Below are 27528 nucleotides of genomic sequence, written 5' to 3'. Positions count from 1 at the left end.
TGAGATCTGGTGTGCTCAGTTGTGTGGTGAATGCCCATATCCAGTCATAGAATCATAGAATGGTTTGGGTTGGAAGGGACCTTTAGAGGTCATGTAGTCCAGCTCCCCTGCATCTTCAGCCTGCTTTGGTCTCTGCATCCCCAAAATATTTTCCAGCAGAAGTGTGGACTCTTAAAAATGACATATCTGCAAATGGCTCTGCAGCAAATGTGACCTTGGATTCCTCCATCACCTTTCACATATCTCCATGAATGTGTGGACTGAAAGCCACTGCTAGGCTGCATGACAAGGTCACTTCTGTTCTCCTCTTCTGGTTCAACACACGATTAGTCCCGGCTTCTCCCAGAGGGATGTTGTGGTTTAGCCCAAGTCACCACATAGATCCTTGCTCCCTATCTGCCTCCCCAGCGGGATGGGAGAGAGAAATTGGGAAGAAAGGAAAACTCATGGGTTGAGATGAAGATAGTTTACTAAAATAACAGAGGAAAACGACAATAATAACAGAATATAAGGATATTAAAATATACAAAATGAACAATGCATGATTTCTCATCGCTCGATGTCTCAGTGACCAACACAGCCCATCCTGAGCAGTGATCATGGAAACAAAACCGAGCAGCCAGCAAAGGAGCGAAAGCGAGCGAGCAATGCAGAGAGAACAATGCCAGTGAGCAAGCAAAAGAGATGAGATGGAAAAAAAAAGGAAAATAGATGCCTCTCCCATAGGCAACCCCCACTTATATACTGAGCATGATGTTTATGGCATGGAATACTCTCTTTGGCCAGTTTGGGTCAATTATTCTGTCTGTCTTTCCCCCAGCTTCCTGCATCTGCACGTTAGCGAGACTTGGAAAGCCAGACAGTGTCCGTCCTTGGTCTCATTAACAACAACTCATATCATCAGGGTGTTTATCAACATTCTTCACATAAGAAATCCAAAACACACTGGATACTGAGAGGAAAATTAACTCCATGCCCGCTGAAACCAGGACAAGGAACCTGAAAGCCCATTCCAGCTACCCCAAACCTGACAGTGAGACTTGTGTTGGAGAAGCACATCCAGTTTCTCTTGGGCCTTTTTTTTTTTTTTTTTTTTTTTTTTTTTTGTGTCTGCTGCCTGTGACATACGGGCACGGTTTTTTGAGAGAACGCACTGACCGGCTCGCAGTGGTACCTGGTCAGTGCCGCGAGGTTTTGGCTGCGGGTTCCCTTTTCCCGACACCATCACTCCACTCCAGCCCACCTCCCCCTGGGTCTCCTGGGTGCCTGGTCCGGACACCCTGGCTGGCCCAGGCCCTTCTGCTGGTTGCCAGCCTGGCTCGTCGCCCCCGCTCCCGGCGCCGCTCCGGGCGGAGGCTCCCGCAGGTCGCGGTGCCGGAGCTCCACCTAGTGCCGGCTGCGGGGCAAGCCGAGGACATCCCAGGGACAAACCGGGGACAACCGTTCTTCGGGGAGGTCTCCTCGGAACCGGGCTGCGGGCTTCGCGGTGTGCTTTTGCACGGAAAAGGGAAAGAAAATGAGGGCTGATTCCTCAACGCATCTTCTTCTTTCCATTTGGGTTGTCAAATATTTCTTCTTCTTTCTTTCTGTCATCGCTGAGAAGGAGAACGCGGTGCCCTTCGCCATTCAGCACTTTTAACTGACCTCAACCCCTCCTGTTCTTTTTCTTCCCGGCTTAACTGAATCTCTGTCAGTCCCTGCCTAATTTAACGCATCCAGGTTAGAGTAACGGCATCTCTGCTGGAGGTCTTCAAACAGGCTTAACTGCCTCCATCTGCTACAGGGGGGATTTAACACTTTTTTTTTTTTTTTTTTTTTTTTTTTTTTTTTTTTTCCCAGAGAACCTGCTCCCGGAGGCACAGATTATGGGTCTGGATCCTAACAAGAGAAATGTGGGCATTTTTCTTCAAGAATCATGAAACCGCTCCTCAAACAGCACTGGCTGTGGCCCTGCACAAACCTCAGGAACGGACCAGCACTTTGCTAAGTTGTGTTGGAAGCATCCTGGAAAGGAAACGTGCTCCTTAAAAGTTTTACTTTTCACTTAATACTTTCTGCAGCTTTGTTCAATCCTCCTCTGCTCTGCAGAGAAGCAGATGCGCGACCCTCCATGTGTCCAGCCCTTACAGGAGGGTCTTTCTCCTGATTGTACTTCCTCACAGAGAGCCGTGTTGCCTGAGCTGTTTTTCACGTGTGCATCACGAGGAGTTAGTGTTAGCTCCCAGGTTCTCTATTTGCCTTTACATTCCTGAATCTCGGCTCAGCAGCAATGATGGGGCCAGATGACCTCTGTCCACTCCTTTTCTAATCTTGTGGAAAAACATTTGACACAACTCCCTGGCATGTTTTAAAGCACAAGGGATTCCCATCTGCTCCTCTACGAGCCAAGTTCACATCTGCTTAGCTTCCAGGGCCAGCTAAGCTTGGATGCAACCAGTTCAGCGTTAAGCTCCTCTAGCTCTGAAGGCTGAAAATTCCCATCTGCACAAGACACCCAATTTCTGCTTTCCAGCTGGTCCAGGCTGTCCATTAATGGTGCTGAACAGTAATATCTTGTTGCTGAACACTTTGAAATTGTGTTACGAATATGTTAAAAGTAATACATTTTCAAAAAAATGCAATGTTAAAGTTTTATTTCTGTCTTTATATTTCCAAATTATTCTTCAGCAGTTTACATCTGATTAGAAAAATCAATGATCCCTTGCTAATTCAACAATGTCAACAAAAATATACACATAATAATTGCTGTATTACAACATTATGATTAATTATTTTTCAGAAAATGTTAGTAAAGAGTAGCTCAATTTATGTGGTAGCATATTCTATACAGTTATTAATTTCTAATGCTTTCCACTGGAAATCCCAACTGCAGTTAGCATCTTGTAAGATGTAAAAGAGAAGAAAACTATTAACCAGTAGAGTCTCATCTTGATTCACTGTGATATAGACAAATACATCCCGTTAGTCATTATGAATGCCACATTTACAAACCCCCAAACCCCATCATGAAAATAATGCGCCTTTTTATATATATTTAAAAAAAACATCAAGCCTCTGGTGATTGTCCTGGGAGTCTGGGAGAAAGTTAAAAAGACAGACTCTCATTTTATTACAGCAGGGTTCATTCGTCTAAGCTGACTTCTGGGAATTGGGAGTGACGATATTACACTCCTAAATTGCTACAGAAGATACTTTCTTTAAAATAAAACATTTTTATTTTATGTTAAAACACATAAAGCCCCAAGAATGGAATTAGCTGTAACTCCATCGAAGTGAGACTTCCAACTGGAGATTGCCACTTGGATTTTCTAGACCAGAGAGGCAGAAGGTCATCTCCAAATATCACTCCTCCTGCTTTTTTTAGATGTTTATTTCACGCAGAAAGGAATAATTCACTCTAAGTGTCTAGCTCTCATCAGCAGGTGCAGAACGTAGCCTGGATGACTACACACCACCTGAGTACCTAAAGCTCAATAAAGTGAACTCACCTGAACTGGACACCTATTGGGAACTTCACAGCAATTAAGATGTTCAGGATAAGACAGCTATACAAACCTGAATTTATAGTTCCTTGTAAAACAAGGCTGATATTTTAAAATGTGGGCATCTAACGTTGGCTACTCCAATGCCCTTTTTTTCCAAGCCTCACCGACATCTGGAGACGAAGATGTGAGTAGCACTTCTGGAAATCACACCACTTCTCTTTAGATGCATAGTCCGTGCTTGTAACATTGAAAAAAACATGGATTTTCTTGTGTTCGCCTGCAATATGGCAAGAACAGTCCGAATTAAATGCATTAATTAGCCACTATTTACACAAAACCAGGAAAAGAGATATCCAGTTGCAGAGAGACAACAAAAAGATCATTGCTTCTGTCTTGTGATAGATGTGTTTGCTGAATTAAAAAAAATGAACTGGTCTTCTCCTGAAGGTAACATAAACATGGACTAGCCCAAAGGAATGTGAATAGAGCAGCAGTTGGTAGCACTTCCTGTTCTTAGTGGTGATATAAAACATTTATGCTACACGGAGTTTATGAAAATACTGAGATCAAATCCAGAACTCAGATTACTTCTCAACCTGAGAGTCTTCATGCTGAAGCACAGTTGGGGATAGCAGAGATTCCTCATCCCTGCTTACATGTGGTTTAGTTTTGGTGCTGAAATTGTGTGTAGAAACATTTTTCTCCATATTCTGGTAAACCTAGAATTGGGAAGAGGAAATAATAGGTACCTTCTGTTGTTACTTATTGTATTTGGTGAGCTGCTTTTCTCTCAGCAAAGCAGGCACTTGAACGGTACAGCCCGCCTCCTCTTGATGGAGAATCACACTCACATCTGACCGTTACTTCCCACTGACTCCAAAGGGAGTCCAGACAGCTGCCTAAGTGAGACGGATCTTACCCAGCCAAAAAGAACTGGGTTGAGGAAGGGCACTGGACCATGAAGGAGGATTTCCCACCCCCCCCCCCCAGGTAAAGTGCTTTGAAGTTGCTCATCAGTGTGTCTCAGCGCTTGGGAGCTTCTGCCAGGTTTAACAGCCTGAAGAAAGGCTCAATGCTGCAAAGGTAAGAGTCATAGCTCCTCACATCTCAAAACATTTGCAAGGACACTGCACTGGGAAACAGTGTCTAGCCTAGGGTGGGTACTCAGGTAGGAATTAGTAGTTTTGAAAGGAGTTGCTTATCTTCCCTGAGGAAGAGATCACAGTCTGTTAAGGATGGAATATGACTTCCTCAGGTCCTGTTTATTATTTTGACCTTTGAGAATGACACATGGCCCTCTGCCTGTGAGGATGTGGCAGCACATACCTACGATGGCCACCCATGAGATCCCTGGCAGGTGGCCAGGGCTCAGCTCCCCTCCCATGGCAGCTGTCAGCATCGCCAAAGCCAACTGCACTGGCCCCTGCCCAAGGGAGGCACATTCCCACAGCACAGGCTGAGAGATTTCAGTCTTCCCAAGTCCCAGTGCAGGCAGTGGGAGGAAAGAAATCCCCATCAGGGAGATCAGGATTCCTTTTGATGGCAGAAAAACTTCCCCAAACTCTTACAGAGATCCTTGGGGAACAGCTCCATAACACAATAGCACACTTGAATAGAAACCAGAAGACTATTTTTCAGCTCACACAGGGCAACAAAAAAAAAAACCCACAAAACAAACCAAAACATTTTTCTTCTGTGTTTACTCACTGCTCCTTCTGCCTCAGCCAGCTGACAGGCAAGAGAGGAAACCAGCCGAGAAAAACAAGGTCTTTTTCTGGAGTCAAGGGCCCAACAGGACTGCATCACACGATAGCTGCAGGAGCAAAGAGGTGACACAGAAAACATGTTAGCTGCTGGAGCCTCTGCAGGTGACTACAGGGAAGTGTGGGATTTGTACGGGAATCACGGAGCACCAGAATTATTATCTAGAAAGAGGCCAGATTTAGCATGTTGCATCAGAGGAAAAGACACAGAAAGATGAGGAAAAAGGGTGATATGAAGAACATGGCTTTACTGGAGTCCTTAGCAAAATCCTCCTTATAGGACTGGGGCCAGGATTTCACCCTGGCTGGCACATACTGGTATGCTAACCTTGTTTTCCTACTTCCATAAAGAAAATGGTAGGAAGACAATTCCTGTCTGACTCTGGGGTTGAATCTGCACCTTGTAGACTCTGTAGTCTCGAGGACAGTTTTCACGGTGAGTCTTTTTGTGGAATTTGACATCACAATTTTTTTTTTCCTGAAGTTTAAACACCGCCTTAGAGATTTTACAGTTTCATCAGGGACCAGTGCAGTGCTTAGCTGCTGAAGTCCCTGGCAAACTTACCAGGTCAATAAATTCGCTGGCATTTATAAGCTACACAGCAATCTTTCTCAGGTGAATCTGTCAGATTCACCTGTACCCTTAATGCCATTACAGCCTCTACACAAAGAGGATGAGAATGGTACAGTGCCATAGCAAGGCACTGAGTCCCTAGGCCATCTGTGAAATATCTGCCAGAAGAGCTCAGACAACCTAAAGTCCTTCCATTTCCGCCATGCTCCAGGTCTCTAGCTCCCCACCCCCTTCTCTTCTCTTGTCCTCTGTGCATTGCCTCTAGGCAGAGTCCACCCAGGCACAGAGGCACAGGGTGAAAATCAGGTGCTGAGAGCACAGGAATAGCTCCCACCAACTCTTCCTTAGGAGGGTCTTTCTTCTAAGAGCATCCCTAGCCTCCTGGGATGGAATCAAACGTGCAAAAGCTCAATTAAAAAAAAAAAAAAAAGTTTAGAAAAAATCACCAAAGATTCAGCTAATATCCAAAATGAATGTGCTACAACACAGCTTTTGCAAAAAGAAAAAGAAAAAGAAATCTGTGATCTGAGAACAAGAAATTCCCTGGGAAAGGAAGGCACAATTAAATATAGATAGTAAATTAGTCCTTTCATAGAATTGCAGAATCATAGAATAGTTAGGGTTGGAAGGCACCTTTAAAGGTCATCTAGTCCAACCCCCCTGCAAGCAGCAGGGACATCTCCAACCAGATTAGGTTGCTCAGAGCCCCATCCAATCTGGCCTTGAATCTTTCCAGGGATGGGGCATCTACCACCTCTCTGGGCAACCTGTTCCCTTGTTCCACCACTCTCATTGTATTTTTTTTTTTTAACTTATGTCCAGTCTGAATCTACTTCCCTCTAGTTTAAAACTATTAACCCTTGTCCTATCACAAGAAGCCCCACTAAAGAGTTTCTCCTCATCTTTTCTATAAGCCCCCTTTAGGTACTGGAAGGCTGCTATAAGGTTTTCCTGGAGCCTTCTCTTCTTCAAACTGAGCAGCCCCAATTGTCTCAGCCTATCCTTATAGGAGAGGTGCTCCAGCCCTCTGATCCTCTTTGTGGCCCTCCCCTGGACCTTCTCCAACTGGTCCATGTCCTTCTTACGTTGGGGGCTCCAGAGCTGGACGCAGTACTCCAAGTGGCATCTCATAAAAGCGGAATGAAGGGGCAGAATCACCTCCCTCGACCTGCTGACCACCTTTGATGTGGCCCAGGATGTGGTTAGTTTTCCAGGCTGCAAGTGCACATTGCTGAGTCATGTTGAGCTTCTAGTCCACCAGTGCCCTCAAGTCCTTCTTCTCAGGGCTGCTCTCAATCCATTCTCCGCCCAGCCTGCATTTGTGCTTGGGATTGCCACAACCCATGTGCAGCACCCTGCACTTGACCTGGTTGAACTTCATAAGGTTTGCGTGGGACCACCTCTCCAGCCTGTCAAGGTCCCTCTGGATGGCATCCCTTCCCTCCAGCATCTTGACCACACCACACAACTTGGTGTTGTTGGCAAACTTGCTGAGGGTGCACTCTATTCCACTGTCCATGTCGCTGATAAAGATGTTAAATGGGGTCAGTCCGAATATCAACCCTTGAGGAACGTCTCTTGTCACCGGTCTCTACTTGGACATTGAGCTGTTGACCACAACTGTTTGACTGTGGCCATCCAGCCAATTCCTTATCCACCGAGTTCTCTGTTCGTCAAATCCATGTCTCTCCAGTTTAGAGATAAGGATGTCATACAGGACAGTATGCTGTATGACAAATGCTTTGCACAATTCCAGATGATGTCAGTTGGTCATCCCTTGTCCACCAATGCTGTAACCCATCATAGAAGGCCACCAAATTGGCCAGGTATGATTTGCCCTTTACAAAGCTGTGTTGGCTGTCACCAATCACCTCCTTATTTTCCATGTGCCTTAGCATGGTTTCCAGGGGAATCTGCTCCATGACCTTGCCAGGCACAGACGTGAGAGTGACTGGCCTGTAGTTCCCAGGTCTTTGTTTCAAACACACATAACATTTATTGTTGATAATTTCTGCTTTAGGGCAAAACCTACATGATCAAGCAGCCTTTTTCAGAGTTAGAGGAAGATGTCACCTTCTGTGACTTTTTTGAGCAAGATACAGAGTACAATAAATAAAAGGTCACACAAACAGTGACCTAGGAAATATAAACTCCCATGCTGTGCATCTCTCAGGAAATACACTTACATGTTTTTTGTAGCATAATATGGTCGGTCCATTTTAAATCCACTTTGTATTAATTTGTAGAAGTTTGTATCAACCTGAATACCAGGGTAGGGATTTACACCTGCAGAAAATATTGGAGAATGCATGTTAATTCAGAAGTTGCCAAAACCAAGCAATGCTCTTTTGTTGCATTACAGAACATACCCAAAGAGAATATTTCCCATAGTAATATTCCGTAAGACCAGACATCGCTCTTCATTGTGTATGTCCTCTCGAATAAGCTTTCAGGAGCCATCCATTTAACTGGTAAACGAGCCTGTACAGACAGGGGAAAAGGAGGCCAGGTCATGCTGTGACACAGGCTTTCTAGATGACTCACTGTAGTTCTCACTGCTTGAGTAGGATCAGTTCATGTTTGCTATGTGAAAAACTGGGCCTCTCTTAGCAGCTCCTTTAAATTTCCCTTATAGGGAGAAACAGGCATTTCTAAAGATCTAATTAATCTCATCCATTTTAGATGACTATTTAAGGAGGAGACAAGCTTACCCTAGAAGAGTCTTCTTCTCTCCTCTGAATTACAGAACGAGCAGCTCAGATCATGGAATCATAGAATCTTTAAGATTGGAAGAGACCTCCAAGATCATCAAGTCCAACCATCAACCTAACACCACCATGTCCACTAAATCATGTCTCGGAGTGCCACATCTAAACGTTCTTTGAACACCTCCAGAGATGGTGATTCCACCACTTCCTTGGGCAGCCTGTTCCAGTGCCTGATCACTCTTTCAGTAAAGAAATGTTTCCTAACATACAACCTAAACCTTCCCTGCCACAACTTGAAGCCATTTCCTCTTGCCCTATTACAAGTTATTTGGGAGAAGAGACCAATACCCGCCTCCCTACAACCTCCTTTCAGGGTCTTGAGGTTCTCCTCAGATGGAGATGTTCTCTCTGTACTTCATACAGCCAGAGGATCTGGTGTACCCTACACATATGCTACCGCCACTATACTATTATTGTTCATAACAGAAAACAATTCCTAGCACTTCCATTAATGGTTTCAGTGCGCTTTAGGACACGGGCACCATTTAATTTAGAGTACTAGCTTGATCAGGTCAATTATAAGCTAAGAATTTGCATCTGCCAAGGGCTGGAAAAAGTGAGATTTCTGCATTGTCTGTACAGATACCTACAAAGCCAACAAGGAATTTGAAAATGCAAAGCTTCCCTTTCTCAGTTCCTTACGATTCTTACAATGGTATGAAAAATAGAGAGCATTCAGGAACTTACATTACCCCTGACGATGTAGTTGGAGTCGTTCACTACATCTCTGGCAAGGCCAAAGTCACATATTTTCACCACTTTTCCATGGGTCACTAATACATTCCGGGCAGCGAGGTCTCTGTGAATGCACTTAGAAGAAAAGGATGGGTTAACGCTCTGCAGCATTTGGTATCAGAAGGAGACAACTCCCTTGTCTCACACAGAGCTCTCTGAATTGGTGCCTCCTTCCGCTCAAACTGTGTGGAGAATGAGCAAGCTGGATCGTTCCTGGCTGCTCATGGCAAAGGACAAGGCCAAAGCAGGCAGAAGTGTGCAGTGCAGCCACTTCTTACTCAGGGTCATGCCTGAAACTGCAACCCAGTCTTTGCTGTAAACCCAGGGAGGGAGGTATAGTTCAAGCCTGCCACTGCGTGGCTCTGTTCTTCAGTCTGCCTGTCATAGACTGACCTATTTTTACTCTCTTTTCTATCTAAACTGTTTGCTACGCTTTGCCATACCGACTTGGATTCAAGAAATTCCATTCCTTTGGCAACTTGATAAGAGAAGCAAAGGAGGTCTTCAAAAGTGAGCACATTAAAATCCTCTTCTTCATCCATCTGTCTGCTTGCATGCTTAATTTTATCTGTAAAAAATAACCAAAAGTATAAGTTTTCTATGGGCTTCCTCGCTCTTTGATTAATTCTGACTGTTGTAAGGATTTTCACATGCTCCTAACAAGAACAACATCACAAGAAGCATCCAACCTTTGCTCAGACACAAAATAAAGGAAAGGGTATTTTCACACTTGAATACTACACATAGTGTGGTCAGAAACGTAAGCCTCTGATCTTAAGCACTGTTGAATCCTTCTCCAGCAAAATTTGTGCCAGAAGGGACGAGAGACATATGATAGAAAGGGGTCTCCTGTGTCACTGAATCTAGTCTAGTTAGAACAATAACACAATGAATAAAATAATAACTGAATTACTAGAGATAAAAGCAACTATTCTCTTACCTTCCTCAGAATATAGCACATTTCCATTTGATTCAGATGTCATACTTATGTTTTGACTTCTTTGTGTGACTTCAAACTCATCCTCTCTGCATGGAGTTGTATTCACATCGTACTTCAGGTGAGTTCCCTTCCTGGAGTGGGTGACACATTTTTAAAGTTTACACACAGTAGATCATATAATCTTCTACACATAAACTGTTTTGCATTGAAAAAGCATGATCAGTTATTGTTATTAAAAATCTTGGCACAGATATGAGTCTTCTCAAAATTAGAAAGAGAAACAAAAGAATGTTTTTCTTTTGCAGTCCAGCGCAAAGAATATCATAAGGAGAATCAAATCCCAATTCTTCCCAAGGCATTGCTTATTAAAGTATGTGAAGGCACATTCTCAAGAATTCAGTAATTCCACCAGTTTATGGCACAGCTGAGAATGTAGCTTAAAAAAAGACAGTAGCTTTATAAACTATTAAACTGTTGCTGAATGGTTTACCTGGAATTCTGGTCCAAATGGATATTGTGGTAAAAGCTGAAGTTGTGCTGTTTAAAAATATCTGTCAGTGTCCAGTGAAACTTTTCTCTCTTGCTCCTTAAGTAGTTCAGAAGGTCACCATAGCAACAGTATTCAAATATCAAGTAGATTGGTCCTGAAATAGTCGGAAATGTAAATGCTTCCTGCTATCTATAGCACTCTCCCCATTAAAGCCCTAATGATGCCTCATCTTCTCACAGGACTAGTCTGTATTAAAGATCCCAAGCATCTTCCTTTCCCAGGTAGATAACCTGTACTGCTGGGCAGGTAATGCTTACTGACTGTAATGTCTCTTTGGAAAGTCTGTGTGGCTGATTTTTCCCTGTGGTGCATCTCTCAAGGTGGATTGCAAATCCCTGTGAAGGCACAACCATCCTTCCCTATACCAATGGCATTGGGAAGGACAGCACAGGCTACAAAGATGCAACCTATCACCTAAACCATACGTAGTTCAAGCAAAAGACGACCCCTGCTAATTATCTTGATGGTTGGTATCTTTTGGTTAAAGTCCTTTGACCTACGTCCTTTCATTTATCTGCACTACCTTCATGCTCTACAAATATCATTCCCCCCTCCCCATGAAGGGCACCTGAAACCCAAGTGTGCTTGCTGAGAAGACCTATAGGAGGCAAAGACCTCCCAAGGGGATGTGTCTGAGTGGAGTACTGGTCAGGCCGCTTTCTCAAGAAAGAAAAAATACCTCCAATTTCTGACCAGGCAGGCTCAGAACAAAGCTATGGTAAGCCAGCAGGAGCAGAGCAAATTGCCCAGGTAGAGCTCAGAGAGGTGACACATGATCCCTGCAAAGCTTTACACTAGCATCATCACTTCTGGCTCAGAAAGACCGAATACAAATTTGTGGACATTTTTGTCAGAAGGCCCCTGTCAAGCAAGGTAGGGCACACTGTGAAAAGCTTGTGAAGTTTGTCAGAGGATGGATGGGAAGTCTTGAGAGCCATGTAAATTGTTCTGAACATGGGACTCGGATAAGGCTGGAAATGTCCCTGCCCTACCCTGCCAGACTGAGCAGGTCTCCCCTGCAGCTCACCTGCCTACACCATCACACTTGTTGAGTTTTCCTGAAGGCAGTAGCAGCCTGTACAGTTTCAAATCAGCTAAAGCCACCAGCAACGATCTATTTCTCTGCTTTCCTCTTATGCCTCAAATGTCTTAGCACAACAGTATTGCTGTCAATGCAAACTGGGGAAACAAGAGTTAACGGTTATCTTTGGTCTTTCTGACTTAAATATCTGTGGCAGAAATTCTGTCAAAATTTTCAGTGGCAGGTGCAACAGTTTGCGATATGGGCAAACACTGGGCAAACTCTACCCTTTCCCCAAGGTGATCTGTTCTTTGGCCTCCCTCCACTCACTCCTGTTCACCGCTGAACTGGCCAGAGAGTGAGTTCTAGGGACAGGAATATCCACACATGTTGCCTAAATAGTATCACAAATCACACAATAATTAATTAGCAATAATATCATAGAATCATAGAATCGTAAAATGGTTTGGGTTGGAAGGAACCTCAAAGATCATGTAATCCAACCCCTCTGTCATGGGCAAGGATACCTTCCACTAGACCAGGTTGCTCAAAGCCCCATCGAACCTGGCCTTGAACACGTCCAGGGATGGGGCATCCGCAACTTCTCTGGGCAACCTGTTCCAACGCCAAATAATATCTTGCCACTTTCATCTTAGCCCATCTTTGCTTAGCTCTTTCCATCTTCAGTTTATTTTTACATGCAGTCCTTTGAAAAGCTGTCTCTTTTTTCATTAGTCACTTCTCTCCTCTTCTTTCTTTGGGTGTTGCCCTCCACCTCTGCTCTTTTTTTTCAGTCTCTTTTCTTCCCTGTCTAGCCTTTAGCCATTTTTCCCTTTCTTTTGACAACTTACCTGTTTGGTGAGCCACATGATTTAAAAAAAAAAAAAAAATTCTTACGTGAACAGAATCGTGTGGACACAAAGACATCTTACACCAGATAAGTTTTTCCTTTGCGCTTAATAAATAGGTTTGTATCAATGCCAACACCACTGTAACAGGAAAACCTCTTCTATAGAAGGGTTATTGTACTACTTCATGCAGGTTCCATTAGAAAGGATCCATTTCTGTACAGGTGCATGGCCTTAACTTTGATTTCATTTCATCTTCATCTTATCTTGGGCCAGTGCGGAACAGCAAAACTGGCTGGGCCAAGACAGAATTCAGGGGTGAAGAGGGGAACAGCAGCCTGAAGAACAGGTGATTGATTTTGGCTTAGATGTTTTTAATACTGCTTTCAGTAATCAATTTTTTAATACTTCTTTTCTGTTCAGGAGTCCTCGTTAGTCTGAGCATTTTAATTGATACCTTTCCACATGTTACCTGACACAGTACAAGCTCCTAGCAGGTTCACGATATTTTCATGGCTTCCAATGTGAGTCATCATTTTCAGCTCAGACATCAGAGCATCTTTTTCTGAAGCATCAGGTTTTTCTGTAAAAGTAACACAGATTTGGGAATCTCCAGCAAAGACTTATAAACGTAAATGGCTGTGATGCTTGTCACATGCAAGTCTTAATTTCAAATTAATTGGACTGAAAGTACATTTGGGAATACTGCAAAATTTTTTTTATAGTCTAAAAAGATTTAGACAAAGGTGGAAAATAAATGTGTGTGTATCATTTGAATGCTTGGGAAAGCAGTAATAAAATGTTAATATTTGTCATTCTTAGGCTGGCAAGGAATGAGAGCAGTGTATCAAGGTGTTCACAAGCACAGAAAAAATGGCGGTCAACTCTGATGGAGAGAAATACTAAGAGAAAAAAAAGTCTCAACAGCCATATGGCACAAAAAAAGTTGTCATCCAATAGCTAAGAAGGCCACTCTGTGTTTCAGCAATAGCATTAGGCTTATTTTTCAGCAAGCGTTTGGTCCTCATGTCCTCAGTGAACTGGGGACATGAACCAAAATGATCAAGATGAACTTGCATAAAGGCAACCACAAAAGAGGGGACCAAGGAAGCGTAAAGCTGATGCATGTGTGCAAATAGAAGATGAAGAGGTGGATGGCAGTGGTGGCAGGAAGGGACTTGTGGGCACACGGGTGAGCAGGGTGCTGGTACTGCTGCTGACGTGAAGCTCATCCCATTACGCATCAACAGGGTTGTGGGACCCAGTGAAGCAGCTCTTCTCCTCTGCTAGCTGCCGGGGAGGCTTGCTTCTGGACACTGCTTTTATGAGGGGTCAAAGCTTCTTGGAGAGAGGCCAGAACAAAGCAGCAAGGAGGATAGAGGTTTAAAAAGCCTGACACATAAGGAGGGATGGAAAGAAATTACTTTGTGTCACCAAGAAGAAAAGACTACAGGAAGATGTGCTGGAAGTTTTGCAAACAAGCTAGCTCAGATGCAGGAGGCGAAGGGAGTGCAATAGCTAGACAGCACTAGAAGAAAAATAAATCTTACTCCAAAGTCCACAGAGTCACCAATGTGACCAGCAGGCTAACCTGTGCTATGAATTTGTATTTGTTCTCTTTAGAGCAGAGCAGCTCCATCCTTCTCCACACAACGCAGCTCTGTGGTGTGCAGGACAAAATGCAACACAATGTAGGAAGAACGCACTTTGGCAATACCTTTCCAAATTGAAACAGGATTTTGAAAGCATTTTGAAACAAGCATTTGTGAGATGTAGCTGCTAAAAGTCTGTAAACAAAGGGATTTCTTCCAAAATTGCTTCTGCTTTGGAGCTGCCAGAATTTCACTGATGTGAAAGGCATCCAGAGTTTATCGTACCTTTTAGCATTTTGACTGCAACTTGGACTGAATCTCCTGCACTGCTAATTCCATAAGCTGTCGCATTCACCACTTTCCCAAAAGCCCCAGAACCAAGGACCTGTCCTACAAGACACGATATGCCAATATTATTTGCAGCTGGTACAGCACAGGCTAATACTCCCACATTGTGATCTGTCTTGTGGACTGCTCACCAAATTCCAGATTTTCCCTGGGAAATTCCCATTTGAGATCATATTCAAATTCTCGGAAGTCGATGTAGATGTACTCATTATCCAATGGGCCTACCACCTGTATCATTCGCAACTGGCTTTCATATCTATATTGCTTGGGAAGAAAAATAAAAGAGGAACAAGTCTTAGAGAAGAAGAAACAGCCTGGTAGGAACAAAAAAAAAAGAAGGGGCAGGTATTTATGTTTGCTTTTACCTTTTTGTATTTATGAAAAATGAACACAAACAAAAAAACGATCAATAGGAAGAAAAATCCAACAGAGACATAGAATGCAGCACTGTCCGGGGGGGAAGAAACAGCTCCTGCAACTTTAAGAGATACATATTACTACTTACTGAATCAGAGCTTGTGTGTACAGCTAAAGGTGCAAGGAGAACCCACAGTGGCTTTGTCAGTTCTGCCAGTTTGCAGTCACCTCATGCTTGAGCCTCCTCTGCACAAGGAATGAGATGGAGCTGTGTGCAAAGCAAGGAGCTGGGCAGAAGGCGTTAAGTGCTGGACACTTTTGACATCTATTTTCATTCAAAAAAAATGTGACACCAATTAATAGATCTAAGTGCAGGGAGGTGTTGGTGTGATCCATGGATTGGACTTTGTGAACATAAGCAGTGCCTTCCCCCAAGCAATGTATGTTAGGTACCAAAGCACCAGTTTTCAGCGGATGGACTGTACCCAACCTGCTAAGAACATTGCTCTGCTGCTCAGCCAGGAGCTCTCTTAACAGGTCAAGACCATACTACAAGGTGCTGGTGGGTATGTAAGTGTTATATGAGACCTGTCCTCATATTCTGACAGTTTATAAGAGTGTAAGTCTTATGCTTACTTTCTATTGCAATTTCAATATAAATTGCAATTTAATCAAAGCTTTTGATTAAATCAGCGCTCACAGCTTTTGTTAGCTGTAGTCAAAAGCACCAAACTGCTTGTTTGTCCATGACAAAGGAAATCTCTGTACTGCAAATATCTGGATGCTTCAAAACACTTCCCAAGTGCCACAGCATGTTCCCTGTAACTGAAATATTTTGCTCTACGGGATGGATATGGTGCTACAGGGACAAAGTGCATGGGCAAATAATCATATTGACTTTATTGTTCAACAAGGGAAGAATCTTTCATGTCCCCTACAAGAGAGACTGCGCAGTGGTTCCCAAACCAGGGCTTAGCCTTTTACCACCTGCTTACAGCAGTTTAAGAAGATCTGTCCCCTGGTACTTGCTCCTGCTTCCCAGACAGGGACTGTCCCTTCACTGGGTCTGTTGGCTCAGTCATGCTCATCCTCAGGCACGCAATGACCTCCACAGGGTGAGGAGAGCTCCCGTGGGCTTTTCTGGCAGCACCGCAGTGACCTCCGGGAGAGGAACGAGAGCCAACACCTGCCACCAACTACCAAAGTGGCTTCAGCTCTTCCCAAAGCTGATGCCTCCAGCTTTCAGGTAGGGATTACTCAGAGGAAATAAAAAAGCAGACCCCAATAGTTCCATGGCTCCTATCTGCATCTCCTATTCATGTGAAATTTCAGCTCATTTTAATCAGGGAGGCTCCCACTTTGGGACCAGAGAAAAGAGACATGTCTCCCACTCACCCACCATTTTGCACACAGTATACACACAGCGCTTGTGTTTTACCTGCAATGACATTGCACAGCCAGCCATTTAGCCAGATAAAAAAGTACTGTAAGTTCTACTATGCCAGCTTTAATTGAGAAAATCTGTGCTAAAGCACTGGCTTATGGTACCTGACAAGTTAACGAAACTCTTTTCGCAGGCTGAACCAGCAGAATTCTTTGCACAGCACTCAACAGAGAAGGTTGTTGTTGTTGTTTCCTTTACATCTAAAGTACTGCTTGAAATCCATGACCCCAGGGATCTCCTCTCTGGCAAGAAGTTGTGAATCCCCTCAGTGATTTCTTCTGTACAGCTGAAAAAGAAAGCAGACCAGTTTTGATTTTGAGCTCACAGTGGCATTTTCCAGGGGAGAAGGTGGAATGCTTCAAAACATGTTCTACGTCTGTGTTGGAAGGGAAGGAAGGAGGGAGGGAGGGATGGATGGGTTCGTTTTTTATTTATCACTGTCAGAGTGAGGCTTCAGAGCAGTTGCCTGTCTTATTTTTTGGTGATGGACACGGCAAGGCCAACGGGGGGTGAACCGGGCACTCTACCTCCTATACTGGGCTCACTCCCACCCTCCATCACTGCCCTGGCAGGGGATCTGCACCCCTTGACCTCTGGGACCTCCACCAATTTCACAGCTGACACGACCATCCCTAGCACATCTATTCCCTCTGGTTTCACCTTCACCTCAAACACTCAAACCACTGAGCAGCTCCAAATGAGGTGCCACTAAAACAATAAATACAAAATGAACCTACAGTATAAGTTCTAACTCCTTTCCCTGAAGGTATGTGATTTCAGCCACAAAGTTTCTCTCACTCAAGGTGGACAGCAACCACTCTGTATTAATGACTTATTTAAGACCTGATATGTAGAAAGAGGGAATGTTATGCTCGAGGGAGAGGAAGCCCACACAGAGATAATTTTGACTTTTAGCTTTTCTATAATTCATCAGTGTACTGCCTAACTTACTGTCCACATAAATAAATGAGGACGTAAGTAATTAAATACAACTCATTCAGCCTTTCACATAGTACTATCTTCTACATGTGGAAGTTCCCAAGAAAAGAAATGTCACAGCATTTTCTTTCCAGAAAGTTGTTTTAAAGATTATTTTTAACTCACTAACTGGATGTTTTCTTTCCACTTCCATTTCTGCATGAACAGATGGATGTTAGGAATCCTTCTCAGAGGTATGGATGAGAAAACGGTCTAGATAATTTTTTTATATATAGTTAAAATACTTTGAGCTTTATCCACAATCTTCCAAAAGATAATTTGCACTGTGGGATTATTAGTTCTTTGGCATATCTAAAATTAAAACTGTAGAGTTCATAAAACAGCTCAAAGCTGTTTCAGCATCTCTTGAAATTTTAGGGCCTGACTCATTGCCCTAAGTAACTAGAGGAAATGGAAATACTCTCACTGTCTTTACTGGAAACACTCTCACTGACCTTACTGGCTTTGGTAACGGGTCACCATAACAGCTGTATTAACCAAAGCTTAACCAAGCAATTGAATCGATGTTAACCAATGCATTCCCTGAGTGCCCTCTACGTTTGACAGGCCAAGAGAAAAACTTAGATTGGACTTTGTAGCTACTTAATTGTTGATAAAAAAACAGTGGGGTTTACTTCAGTGTACAGTCTGAGATATGGATCTTTATAGACTTCATTTGATGTCAATAAAAAAATTGAAAATCTTTCCTAGTTTTGGTGATCCGGTTCCCCTGGAGTGGACCACCATGTCCCCTTGTACAAATGGTCGAGGGTGCATTTTACATTTAGTTTCTCACAGGCCAGTGTTCATTTAACCAAGGATAGCTCAGATACAGTCTTTGCAACGAGTCAAAAAGAAGGAAAATTATTTACTTGGATGCATTCAGCTCAGGACAGTTCCTCCAAACCCAGGATGAGGCAGGGTAACTGTCAGCAATGCAGGAGATCTGCTTGAACAACAAGTGCATCGTTACTTCAGGCTTTCCTGCAACAAGAAAACGCAAGACAATTTCTGTCAGCACACCAGTGACCAAAATCTCTATGTTTATGTGGCAATGCTACACCTGCCAAGACCAAGATCTGCTTCTGTGTTTTCAAAATAACCCACCTGCATATCACTGGGAGAACCGGGTGCAGCCCTCAGCCCTCCCTCCTCCTGCCCCATGCCTTGGTTCTGTGGGACGGCAGTGTGGGCAAGGCAAGGGGAGCAGCCACTTCTCTGTATGGGCACATCCAGACCAAAACAGTGGCAGAGCCGAAATTAGAAGTCTTGACTTCTGCTTTTCTGAGCAAACATTCGGTCCTAGGACTCCCCTGACACCCCAGTTCTGGGTGACTGGCTCATATAAAATGTGCATAGAGGATCTCTTTATAAATAATATATAATAATTAATGATCCCTAACTTAGAGTAAGGGGAAGATCCTGTAGTCACATGGCAGACCCGAGACAGCAGAAAGCCCCAGGCAAGACTACACGTGTGTGTGAATTGTGGGCAGGGGTGTAGGAGGCAGTGCAGCCCTAACATATGTGTCACATGCCAAAGGGTCTCCAGACTAACTGCACTAACTCACAAATGCCATTAGGAAAAAAATGACATAAACACACCCTAGAAAACTACCACCTAATGAGGATAAGTGTTTCCTCTCCCTATGCATTTCATGTGGTCTCTACAACAGTCACATGTATTCTGGCTCAGTAGAGTTAGAATACAGTCACTGTATTTTACAGAGCTCCTAGGCTTTGTGGTTTTCATAAGAAGTACTAATTTCCCAGTATACAACTAATTTATCATATTCTGTCCTCTCTGGTTATGGTACACTGAAGGGAAGAAAAAAGAATTAATAACTTCCTCCTTCTTCCTCTGTTTTCCATCCCTGACCAACACAAGAACCATGACCCACAAGCAGTCAGCATCCTTTTCTGACCCAGTGCCTGGATTTCAGTAGTGCAACGCAGTGAATTGTATTTTTGCCTTGTGCCCCTCCCTTTTTAACAATAAATCTATGTAAATGAAATAAAGAATACCAAAGGAAAAGTAACATATTAGCTCCATTTATATCAGCGGCAAAATCCCTGACTCTGACAAATTTTTACAGGAATTGTTTTCTCACTTACGTCTCACACACAGATTGAATTTTTTTGTCATGACTGTATCATCATTTTCGGCATAAAATACGTATACTCCAGACTGGTGCTGATGGTTGCAGAACTTTGATGAAATGCTGTGGAGCAATGAAAAGGACAGAAAATGACAAAAGACCATCTTGAAAAACATTTCAAATGTTGTCAAGACTCATTTATATGTTTGAAACAATTCAACAGCTTCTTTTGAGGAATCCAGGCAAAATTATTTTTGATTAGAGAATATAAAACCCAAAAAGTAACTGTTCTGATAGGATACTTTTTTTTTCCCACAGTGTTGATTTTACTCTGTGATTTTCCCCATAGTTCCTAGAGTGCATGTGGGCTCTCAGGCTGCGATTTTGTTACCAATCCATTGGAAGACAAGGTATATAACACATCCTGGCACAGATGCTAAGACCAGCAAAGGAGCAAACTCTTTACTCTTCAAAGGGTTTTGATGGATGTTTTGAGCTGCTACAATAACCAGTATTTGGAAAAAACCATGACAGGTATGATCTACAAGATAAATGGAAAGAGCTGACAGGAAATCAGAAATGAGATTATCATCATCATAAGTTCATTATCAGTGAGATAAAGCACCAACCATCAAGACATTCCTGCAGGAGGAAGGCCAGCCTTCTACTAACCGTTATGGTGGTGGTAGCAACCAAGACCCAAACCATGCAGGAAATGGCTTATGACAATGGAAATGGTGAGGGAGGGCTCTAACAAGTCCCTGGGCAGAAGCTATCAATGGAGGACTGCAGAAAGTTGAAGATTCCTGCACAACTGACCTGATGAGTCATTGATTTATGGGACATGGGATGATGCAGGGAGAAGGGATGATGCTACCTTACAGAGACAGCGTCCTAATTCTGTCCTTTTGACTAGGTTATTGTTGTTGGGATGATTGTCCTATTTAGATGGCAGCTATTGCATTCATCAACATTAGAAGAGAAAACTTAAGAAAATCTCTTCTTAGGTTTACTTGCTGGCATTTTGGGGACAGATGCTTTAGCTGATTGCTCAAGGAAAACTGGATAGGAGGCCTCCAACTCAACTTTAGTGGTAAAGGCAAGCAGGCATATCAGAGAGTTTGAAGCAGACAGGAAAAAAAGACAGCATATACCAGTAAATTGCAAAGTAAGAGAAAGCAGTAATGAACTTGTAACAAGAAATCTAGATAACTAAAATGAGAGTGTTTCTTAATAAGCAAGATACATACAAATGAACTAAGAGACCACCTTGCAATTCTAAAGTAAATGTTCTGGTTTTATTTAGTGAAGGGGGGCCTAAGGTGGCAGCTTCTGTAGGAAATTGCTAGAAGTTGCTCCCCTTTGTTCAGTGGATTCGGCCAGGCCTAGGGCGGACCCGCTGCTGGCCAAGGCTGAGCAAATTGGTAGCAGAACGTTCTGTGATAACTCCTCTGCGATAACTTATTTAAGAAGGGGAAAACAGAAAAAAAAGTAGAGAAGATGTGAAGAAGCTGAGTGGGGGCAGAGAGGGGGAGGCGCAGGCCTCATGGGCCTTGCAGGCCTCATTCTCTGGCCTCCCACTAGGCAGCTGACTGGGCCCAACTTGGCTCGGCTCGGGCAAGAAGTGGAGAGGAGATGAGACGTGAATGAGATGAAAAAGATCCTAAGAGACATCTGCCAGCCTGTTGTGAAGATTTTTTTCTTGTGAGAGGAATGGCTGCAGACACCAAGGTCAGTGAAGAAGGAGGGGGAAGAGTAATGCGGCTCCTGGCCAAGATTCCCCTGCAGCCTGTGGTGATGACCATGGTGGAGCAGGTTGTCCCCCTGCAGCCCATGGAAGTCCACGGAGGAGCAGAGATCCACCTGCAGCCTGTGGAGGACCCCATGCCCGGGGAGGTGGAGGCCTGAAGAAGGCTGTGGCCTCTGGAGGGCCTGCTGGGGCAGCTGTTCTGGAGGGACTGCACCCCGTGGAAGAGATGACCCACGCCGGAACAGTTTCACGAAGGACTGTGGCCCGTGGGAGGGACCCCACAGTGGAGCAGGGAAGGAATGTGAGGAGTTCTTCCCCTGATGGTGAAGCAGCAGCGTAAAACAACGCGTGATAAACTGACCGTGACCCCCATTCCTTCTTCCACCTTGTGCCACTCGCGGCGGGGGAAGGTAGTAGAGATAATGTTAATCCCGGGAAGAGGGAGGGGTGGGGGACAGTTATCTCGTTCTCTGTCTCATTCTTCTGCTATTTTTAGCAATAAATGAATAGTTTTCCCCAAGTCTGTTTTGCCCGTAATGGTAACTTTAAGGATTTCTTCCTGTCCTTATCTCAAACCTCAAGCTGTTTTTCTTATATCGTCTCCCCATATTCTCTTGGAGTGTGGCGGGAGTGAGAAAGAGACTGCATAGTCTGGTTCCGATCGGGGCTGAACTACTCCAGCAAGAAAACTCACATTGAACCAATTTTGCCTTCTGACTAATGTGGCATCTCCATATAGTTATTGACTTTCGAATGTCTTCATCTGAAATGGCCTTAAAGATATCCGTGGACTCAGGGACTTTTTAAAATCAGACTCCTTTTAAGCTGCCTCAAAATGGATACTGAAGGCAGGAGAAACCATAAATAATTTGTTGCTTTTGGAATCCTAAGTCTGAAGAATTAAATTCTGATGAAATAATAAGAAAGTCATTAAAAAAGAGTGTCTTTGACACCTGAAAATATAAGGGAATGTGAGATAAATATAATAAATTTAACAAAGGTCATTCTGTGTATGAAATCTCATTTGCTCTTAGGAGGGAAGTGAAAATCAGCTGTGTGCTAAAACACAGAGACAACAAAAGCAAATAGCAAATGGGAATTCTGAAGGAATCTCTGCAAACACACAAGGGCACTGACAGGAGAGATTAATCCTTGGGACCTGAAATTAAAAGCTAAATAAAGGGACAGAGTTAATTAATAAATTTTAATATCATCTATAATCAGGAGGAACAATTTGGTAAGGAAATGGCAGAAATGAAAAAAAAAAGAAAAACAGGAAATGAAAAAGGATATGAAAGGAATAAAGTAGAAGTGTTGGGAGACAGTATTACACAGAAAACTAAAATATGCAAAATTAGGCTCACAATATGTTAAAGTATGTGATGACCTTTTTAATTTTGTTTTGAGAGACCTTCTGCTTTAAAATCACATTGAAATCTGTGGTACTACAACTTGTAGCTGAATCTCCTGACCTCCCTACCCCTTGCTGCTTCTGGGGACTTCAAACTGAATGAAATATCTACCTCCACTCTTTTTCCTCAGGTGAGATGTATCTATCCAATGGTAGTATTCAACCAAAACTAGATAGCTGTGGGGGACGTTTGTACAAAGAATGTACTTGTCAGATAAAATAGTCACCAAACTCACATATTTTCCCCTCAATTATATTTTTTTCCATCAAATAAACAGGACAATAAATAAATGCAATTTATAACTACCTAAAAGGAACATTAAAAAAAAAAAAAGTATTTAATCAACAGCACAGTTGGATGGATGGCTGAGTTATCAGTTTGAAGTAGCCTCCAGACCAAGCTCCAGCGATGCTTGGGGTGGTGAGTTGACTGCGGCCATGGCCGCTGCAGGGCTGGCTGCGGCTGAGCCAGCCCAGGATGTGCACCCCGTGCTCTAGGGACCCAGGCTCAACTTTCCTCCATCCCACAGGTGGTGAACAGCACCCAGTAACCCTCACTTCTGTGCTGCAAAGGCTATCTGAAGTGACTCATAAATCCCAGGCCACCAGCAGTTGCACCTTGCCAATTAGTGAGGGTTACCTAAGCTATTTCAAGAGTTCTCAAAATTGTTATTGTTGGCCTAGTCCATAGCACCTGCTTCTTATCTGGATTGAATTTACACCAGCTGTCAATCATCCAAGCAAAACTGACTTCTGCTTTTAAAAACAGTGAGAAGAAGTCCATACCAGCTGCAAAGCAAATCAACTCCATATTATCAGGTAGTGGGAGGTACCTGTTGAACAAGGATGAGCAAATGTTCATGGCTGTCCCCTGAGACCTCATTTCCAAAATCAGTCTTTACCACAAAGAACAGATCTGCCTAGCCCATGTCAGGCATTGCAGATTAGTCACCAACACCCACCCAATGCTATCAAAGTTTGCTGATAGCCCTCACTTTATCAGCAGGGACAGAGTTCCTGTGGCCATTGCCAGGAGATGACAATTTACTAATCTGAACTGAGCTGTCTCTGAACCTTGTGAAGGTCTGACTCCAATACACCATCTGATGCAGATGAACAGGCCAGTCTGTTGTGAAGACGACTTGACAAGCTAGCAGATAAAATTTAGTGTACCAAAGTACTGAGGAAAGAAATGATAAAAAGCGTAATCAAGGCTGCGACACAGTTTTATGCAGATGCTAAGAGAGGTTTTAAGAATATGAGAAGAAATCAGTGCAGGCATGCTAACTCCTGCCTAGGTCCTGCTTGGTTTAAAAGTTAAAATTTTAAAAGATTAACTTGGCTTTATTTTTATTGAGGTGAATAAGAGCTGTTACCTTGAAAGTCATGGGACTACCCTGAAAGAAACTCTGAAGGAAATTAGATAATGTTATCAAGAAATTAGAAAGCCTAGGGAATGGAGAAAACATTAGCCTTAAACAGGATTCATGCCAGAACTTCATTGTAGGAAATAACAGAAAAGGTAGATAACTAACAGGTTTATTCAAAACATGTTTTGCAGCAGTGGAAGAACACATGACCTGGGAATGAGCAGAACGGTATGTTTTTGTGGCACAGACAGAGCCGGACGGATCTAACGGCGGCCTGGGAAACTACGGGGCCCTGGATTTGATATGGGCAGTTTGAAAGACACTGGGAACATCATCAAGAACAGGATGACAAAAGGGGAGCACGTAGAACTTGTGATTCAGTATGAAAACTGCAACAGACCTGTAACTGAGAAGTTATGTCACCGAGAAAGGGAATGGCAAAATGCATATAACGTAAAGGGTTGCTAGATGCACAGCTTACAAACGGGTTTGTTATAACATGGAGAATAAAGTGACTCTAGAAGTTATCTGCATGAACTGCCGTTGAAAGCCAAAACAATGTTTGAGTGCCTTTTGTTAACACACCTCCATCGCTTGGCCATCCACACTTTAAAGACACTGAGAGAGTACCAAACATGGATAGTAAGCAGTTCAAATGAGGCATAAAGGGGAAATATTGTGAAATTACGTCAAAATATTCAAATACCTGCGTCCATCCACACTGTAACTTTGCTTACATGGAAATGTTTTCTGGGAAAATAGCCACTTGCATCTAACTGGTGGATATGCTATAAAGTTAACTTCAAAGCAGAACTCTTCCTCACCAATTTCAAAATCTTCTTTAGAGTCAGTTATGTTTATAAATCCTTTTTCTAAAAAAAAATAAATTGATATTATATTACAAAGGGTAGACTACTTAATGAAGGAATTTTATCATCTCTATGTTTTTCATTTTTGTTATCACAAGCAAAAGAAAGCACCATGTTACATCACAAAAGGCATCCTGTTAATCAAAAGAAGATAATGCCTCAAAATAGTATTGAAATGATGTCACTGTGTTCAGCTGCAGACAAATGATCTGAGCCTGCGTGATATCTGCTAAAGTTGCATATTTGGTCGGAGCAGAGCCCTTCCAAAATGCTCTCACACTTCTTCCCCATCTGCCCTACAGAGCCACAGGGCCACTAGCACCATTATTTATTTGGTTTGTTTTAGGTATATGTTCCAGGTGTTAGCAGCTGCATTTCCTCTAACAGGGAATGAAACCGGGTGGCATCACCAGCATTATCAGATGTTGATAGTAATTGTTTCTCCTTCCCTGAAACGAGCTGAAGGTTTGGCAAATTACTCTTGTAGCTGCTCCTTTGTTTCTCCATCTAAATGAGATGTATTTGATGCAAGACAACAGCAACATGAAAAAGTGATTTGAACGTGAGTGAATCACAAGCTGCTGGTACTTGCCTTGCTAGGGTGGGATTAGTTTTACCTAATGGAGCTGTCTGAAGTTCAGTGATCCACCTAAGCTACTTGTTTGGACCTCTGATACACACAGTGGAATGAGACAGGCATCTCCAGGTATACCCAATCTTCAAATAGAAGACCACAAAAATGTATTGAAGGGCTCTCTGGAAATATCTGTCTTCTGACACCAACCACTGAAGGAACTTAAGTCATTGGTGGGGCTAGATGTCTCATGAAGTGAAATGAATCCCACCCAAAGAGGCTGAACAACAGACACACGTGGGAGGAGGCTGTCCTAAAGGCATCAGTGGGGCTAGGATCAGCTCTGTAAAAATCACTGAATCATATACATTGGAAGAGATCTCTGAAGATGTCTAGTCCAGCTCCTGCTCGGAGCAGGTCCAACTAGATGAGATTGCTCAGACCCATGCCCAGTTGAGTTTGAGTATCTCCAAGGAAGTAGACTCTACAACCTCTGGGAAACTTGTGCCAGTGTTTGATCAGCCACATGGTGAAAAACTGCACTGCAGAAACATTACTGGACTGGGTTTTTCCTTTTGAGTGTTTTTCTTCTGATTGTAACCTTATATTCTGCTTGGCAAGTTTTATCTCTGTCTGGTTTTAAACCAGCTTACTGGTTTAAAAAATAGTATCTGAAAATTCCCATGCAAACCACAAGAATACAAGTATTTTAAAACAAGAAGCAATTCATTTCATGACTGTTCTCCTACTTTTTGATATTAAAGGCTTATTGGTTTTATAAATTGGACCTTATCTTTTAAATGATCTTTTTGACCTCATCCTTCCAGGCAGAAGGGCATCTCTGTGTGTACTGTTAACAACACAAGCAGCCAAGAGTAAAGGCTTTCTCCAGAGTGCACAGAAGGACCTTGGAGGGGTGTATGCCATTTCTCTGGAAAACAACTCAGAAAAAGTATTTTCTTTCTTGAAGGACAAGGAAAATTGCACATTATTGCTCGGCTTATCATTGTTTGGCACGTTTAAGTGTATTTCTGCCAGAGAAACAGTGAACACGATTATTCAGCAATGACAGAGAAGTGAGACGAAATTCTTGAGACTGGAATCAAAGCTTTCAAGTCCCTGTATTTATCGTATTTGTTTATTTGTTGCTTTAAACCTGACATGTGTTGCAAAATAGCTTGCATATTCCTGAATCGAGATTGTGTAGTGCTAAAAATTCTTTATTCAGCACTAGTGGAAACCGAGCATAAGAACTGCAGAAAAAAAAGAGACTTGCAGCTGCAGTTGTTGGCATGATCTCTGTTGTGCTTTAAAGTGGCCTAAGCACCCTGCCTGATCTGACAGGATAAGTTAGTGAAGTATCAATTGGCAAAGAGCAAACCAGAGCTGTCTGGGTGCAAGGCGTTATTAGAGATTAGAAGACCGCCCATCAGTGCTAGCCAGGCTCCCCAGGCAATGCAGTATGTGCCAAACAAATCAGTTTTCTCTTGGTTAAGTTACATCACGGCCATTCCCGCTGTAGCTATGGGTGCTGACTCATGGACAGTGATGGTTTAAAGGCAGGACATGGATCATTTCAGAAATTGCTACCCTATGACACAGACAACTGAGTGAAATCTGTATCTATATCACTGCTGAAATTGAACCTGGGATGCTAGCACAAATTCACACCAACAATGGTTGCCATTGATACATTAGGCTAAAAGCTGGAGTGGATCAGAAGCACAGGATGACCCTGTATAACGTTGGAGAGAGAAGCACAGCTGTTAGCTAGGTATGACAACATCCCCCCACTTTAATCCACCATGGAAGTAAACAAACATTTCTTCATCAGCAAAGCCAATGAGCCCTCAGAAATTTTGCTGGCATAAGGGGTATTAAGGAGGGTACAGACAATCATCATAGCTTGGCTTACCCCAGTGAAAAAATACCCCACTCATAATTATAGCCCTGCAGGAAGAGCGCCTCAAATATCCCCTGTTAACGCGATGCATACTCCCGTTTGATAGTATATTAATCTGAGCAGCCACTATTTCTGATCTGCGTATCAGT

General features: G+C 43.1%; 1 protein-coding gene across 1 annotated transcript in view; it reads right to left on the bottom strand.

The window, feature by feature from the left end:
* Positions 1 to 4017: 4017 nt before the first annotated feature.
* Positions 4018 to 27528, bottom strand: part of FLT3 (fms related receptor tyrosine kinase 3) — a 45924-nt gene continuing 22413 nt past the window's right edge. Inside the window, exons 9-24 of the mRNA XM_086759201.1 lie at positions 24740 to 24905; positions 19519 to 19625; positions 18276 to 18387; positions 16530 to 16711; positions 14990 to 15102; positions 14756 to 14888; positions 14562 to 14666; positions 13157 to 13267; positions 10756 to 10909; positions 10266 to 10396; positions 9769 to 9893; positions 9278 to 9400; positions 8192 to 8303; positions 8009 to 8108; positions 5193 to 5298; positions 4018 to 4204 (exon numbers count right to left, since the gene is read on the bottom strand). Coding sequence (XP_086615327.1) covers positions 4070 to 4204; positions 5193 to 5298; positions 8009 to 8108; positions 8192 to 8303; positions 9278 to 9400; positions 9769 to 9893; positions 10266 to 10396; positions 10756 to 10909; positions 13157 to 13267; positions 14562 to 14666; positions 14756 to 14888; positions 14990 to 15102; positions 16530 to 16711; positions 18276 to 18387; positions 19519 to 19625; positions 24740 to 24905 — 2015 coding nt within the window. The 3' untranslated portion in view covers positions 4018 to 4069. The remainder of the gene's footprint in view (positions 4205 to 5192; positions 5299 to 8008; positions 8109 to 8191; positions 8304 to 9277; positions 9401 to 9768; positions 9894 to 10265; positions 10397 to 10755; positions 10910 to 13156; positions 13268 to 14561; positions 14667 to 14755; positions 14889 to 14989; positions 15103 to 16529; positions 16712 to 18275; positions 18388 to 19518; positions 19626 to 24739; positions 24906 to 27528) is intronic.

Source organism: Chlamydotis macqueenii, chromosome 1 (genome assembly GCF_036417535.1).
Source record: "Chlamydotis macqueenii isolate bChlMac1 chromosome 1, bChlMac1.mat, whole genome shotgun sequence".
NCBI classification, from domain to species: domain Eukaryota; kingdom Metazoa; phylum Chordata; class Aves; order Otidiformes; family Otididae; genus Chlamydotis; species Chlamydotis macqueenii.
The sequence above is the reverse complement of the archived record's forward strand: the minus strand, read 5'-3'. Positions and strand labels throughout refer to the sequence as shown.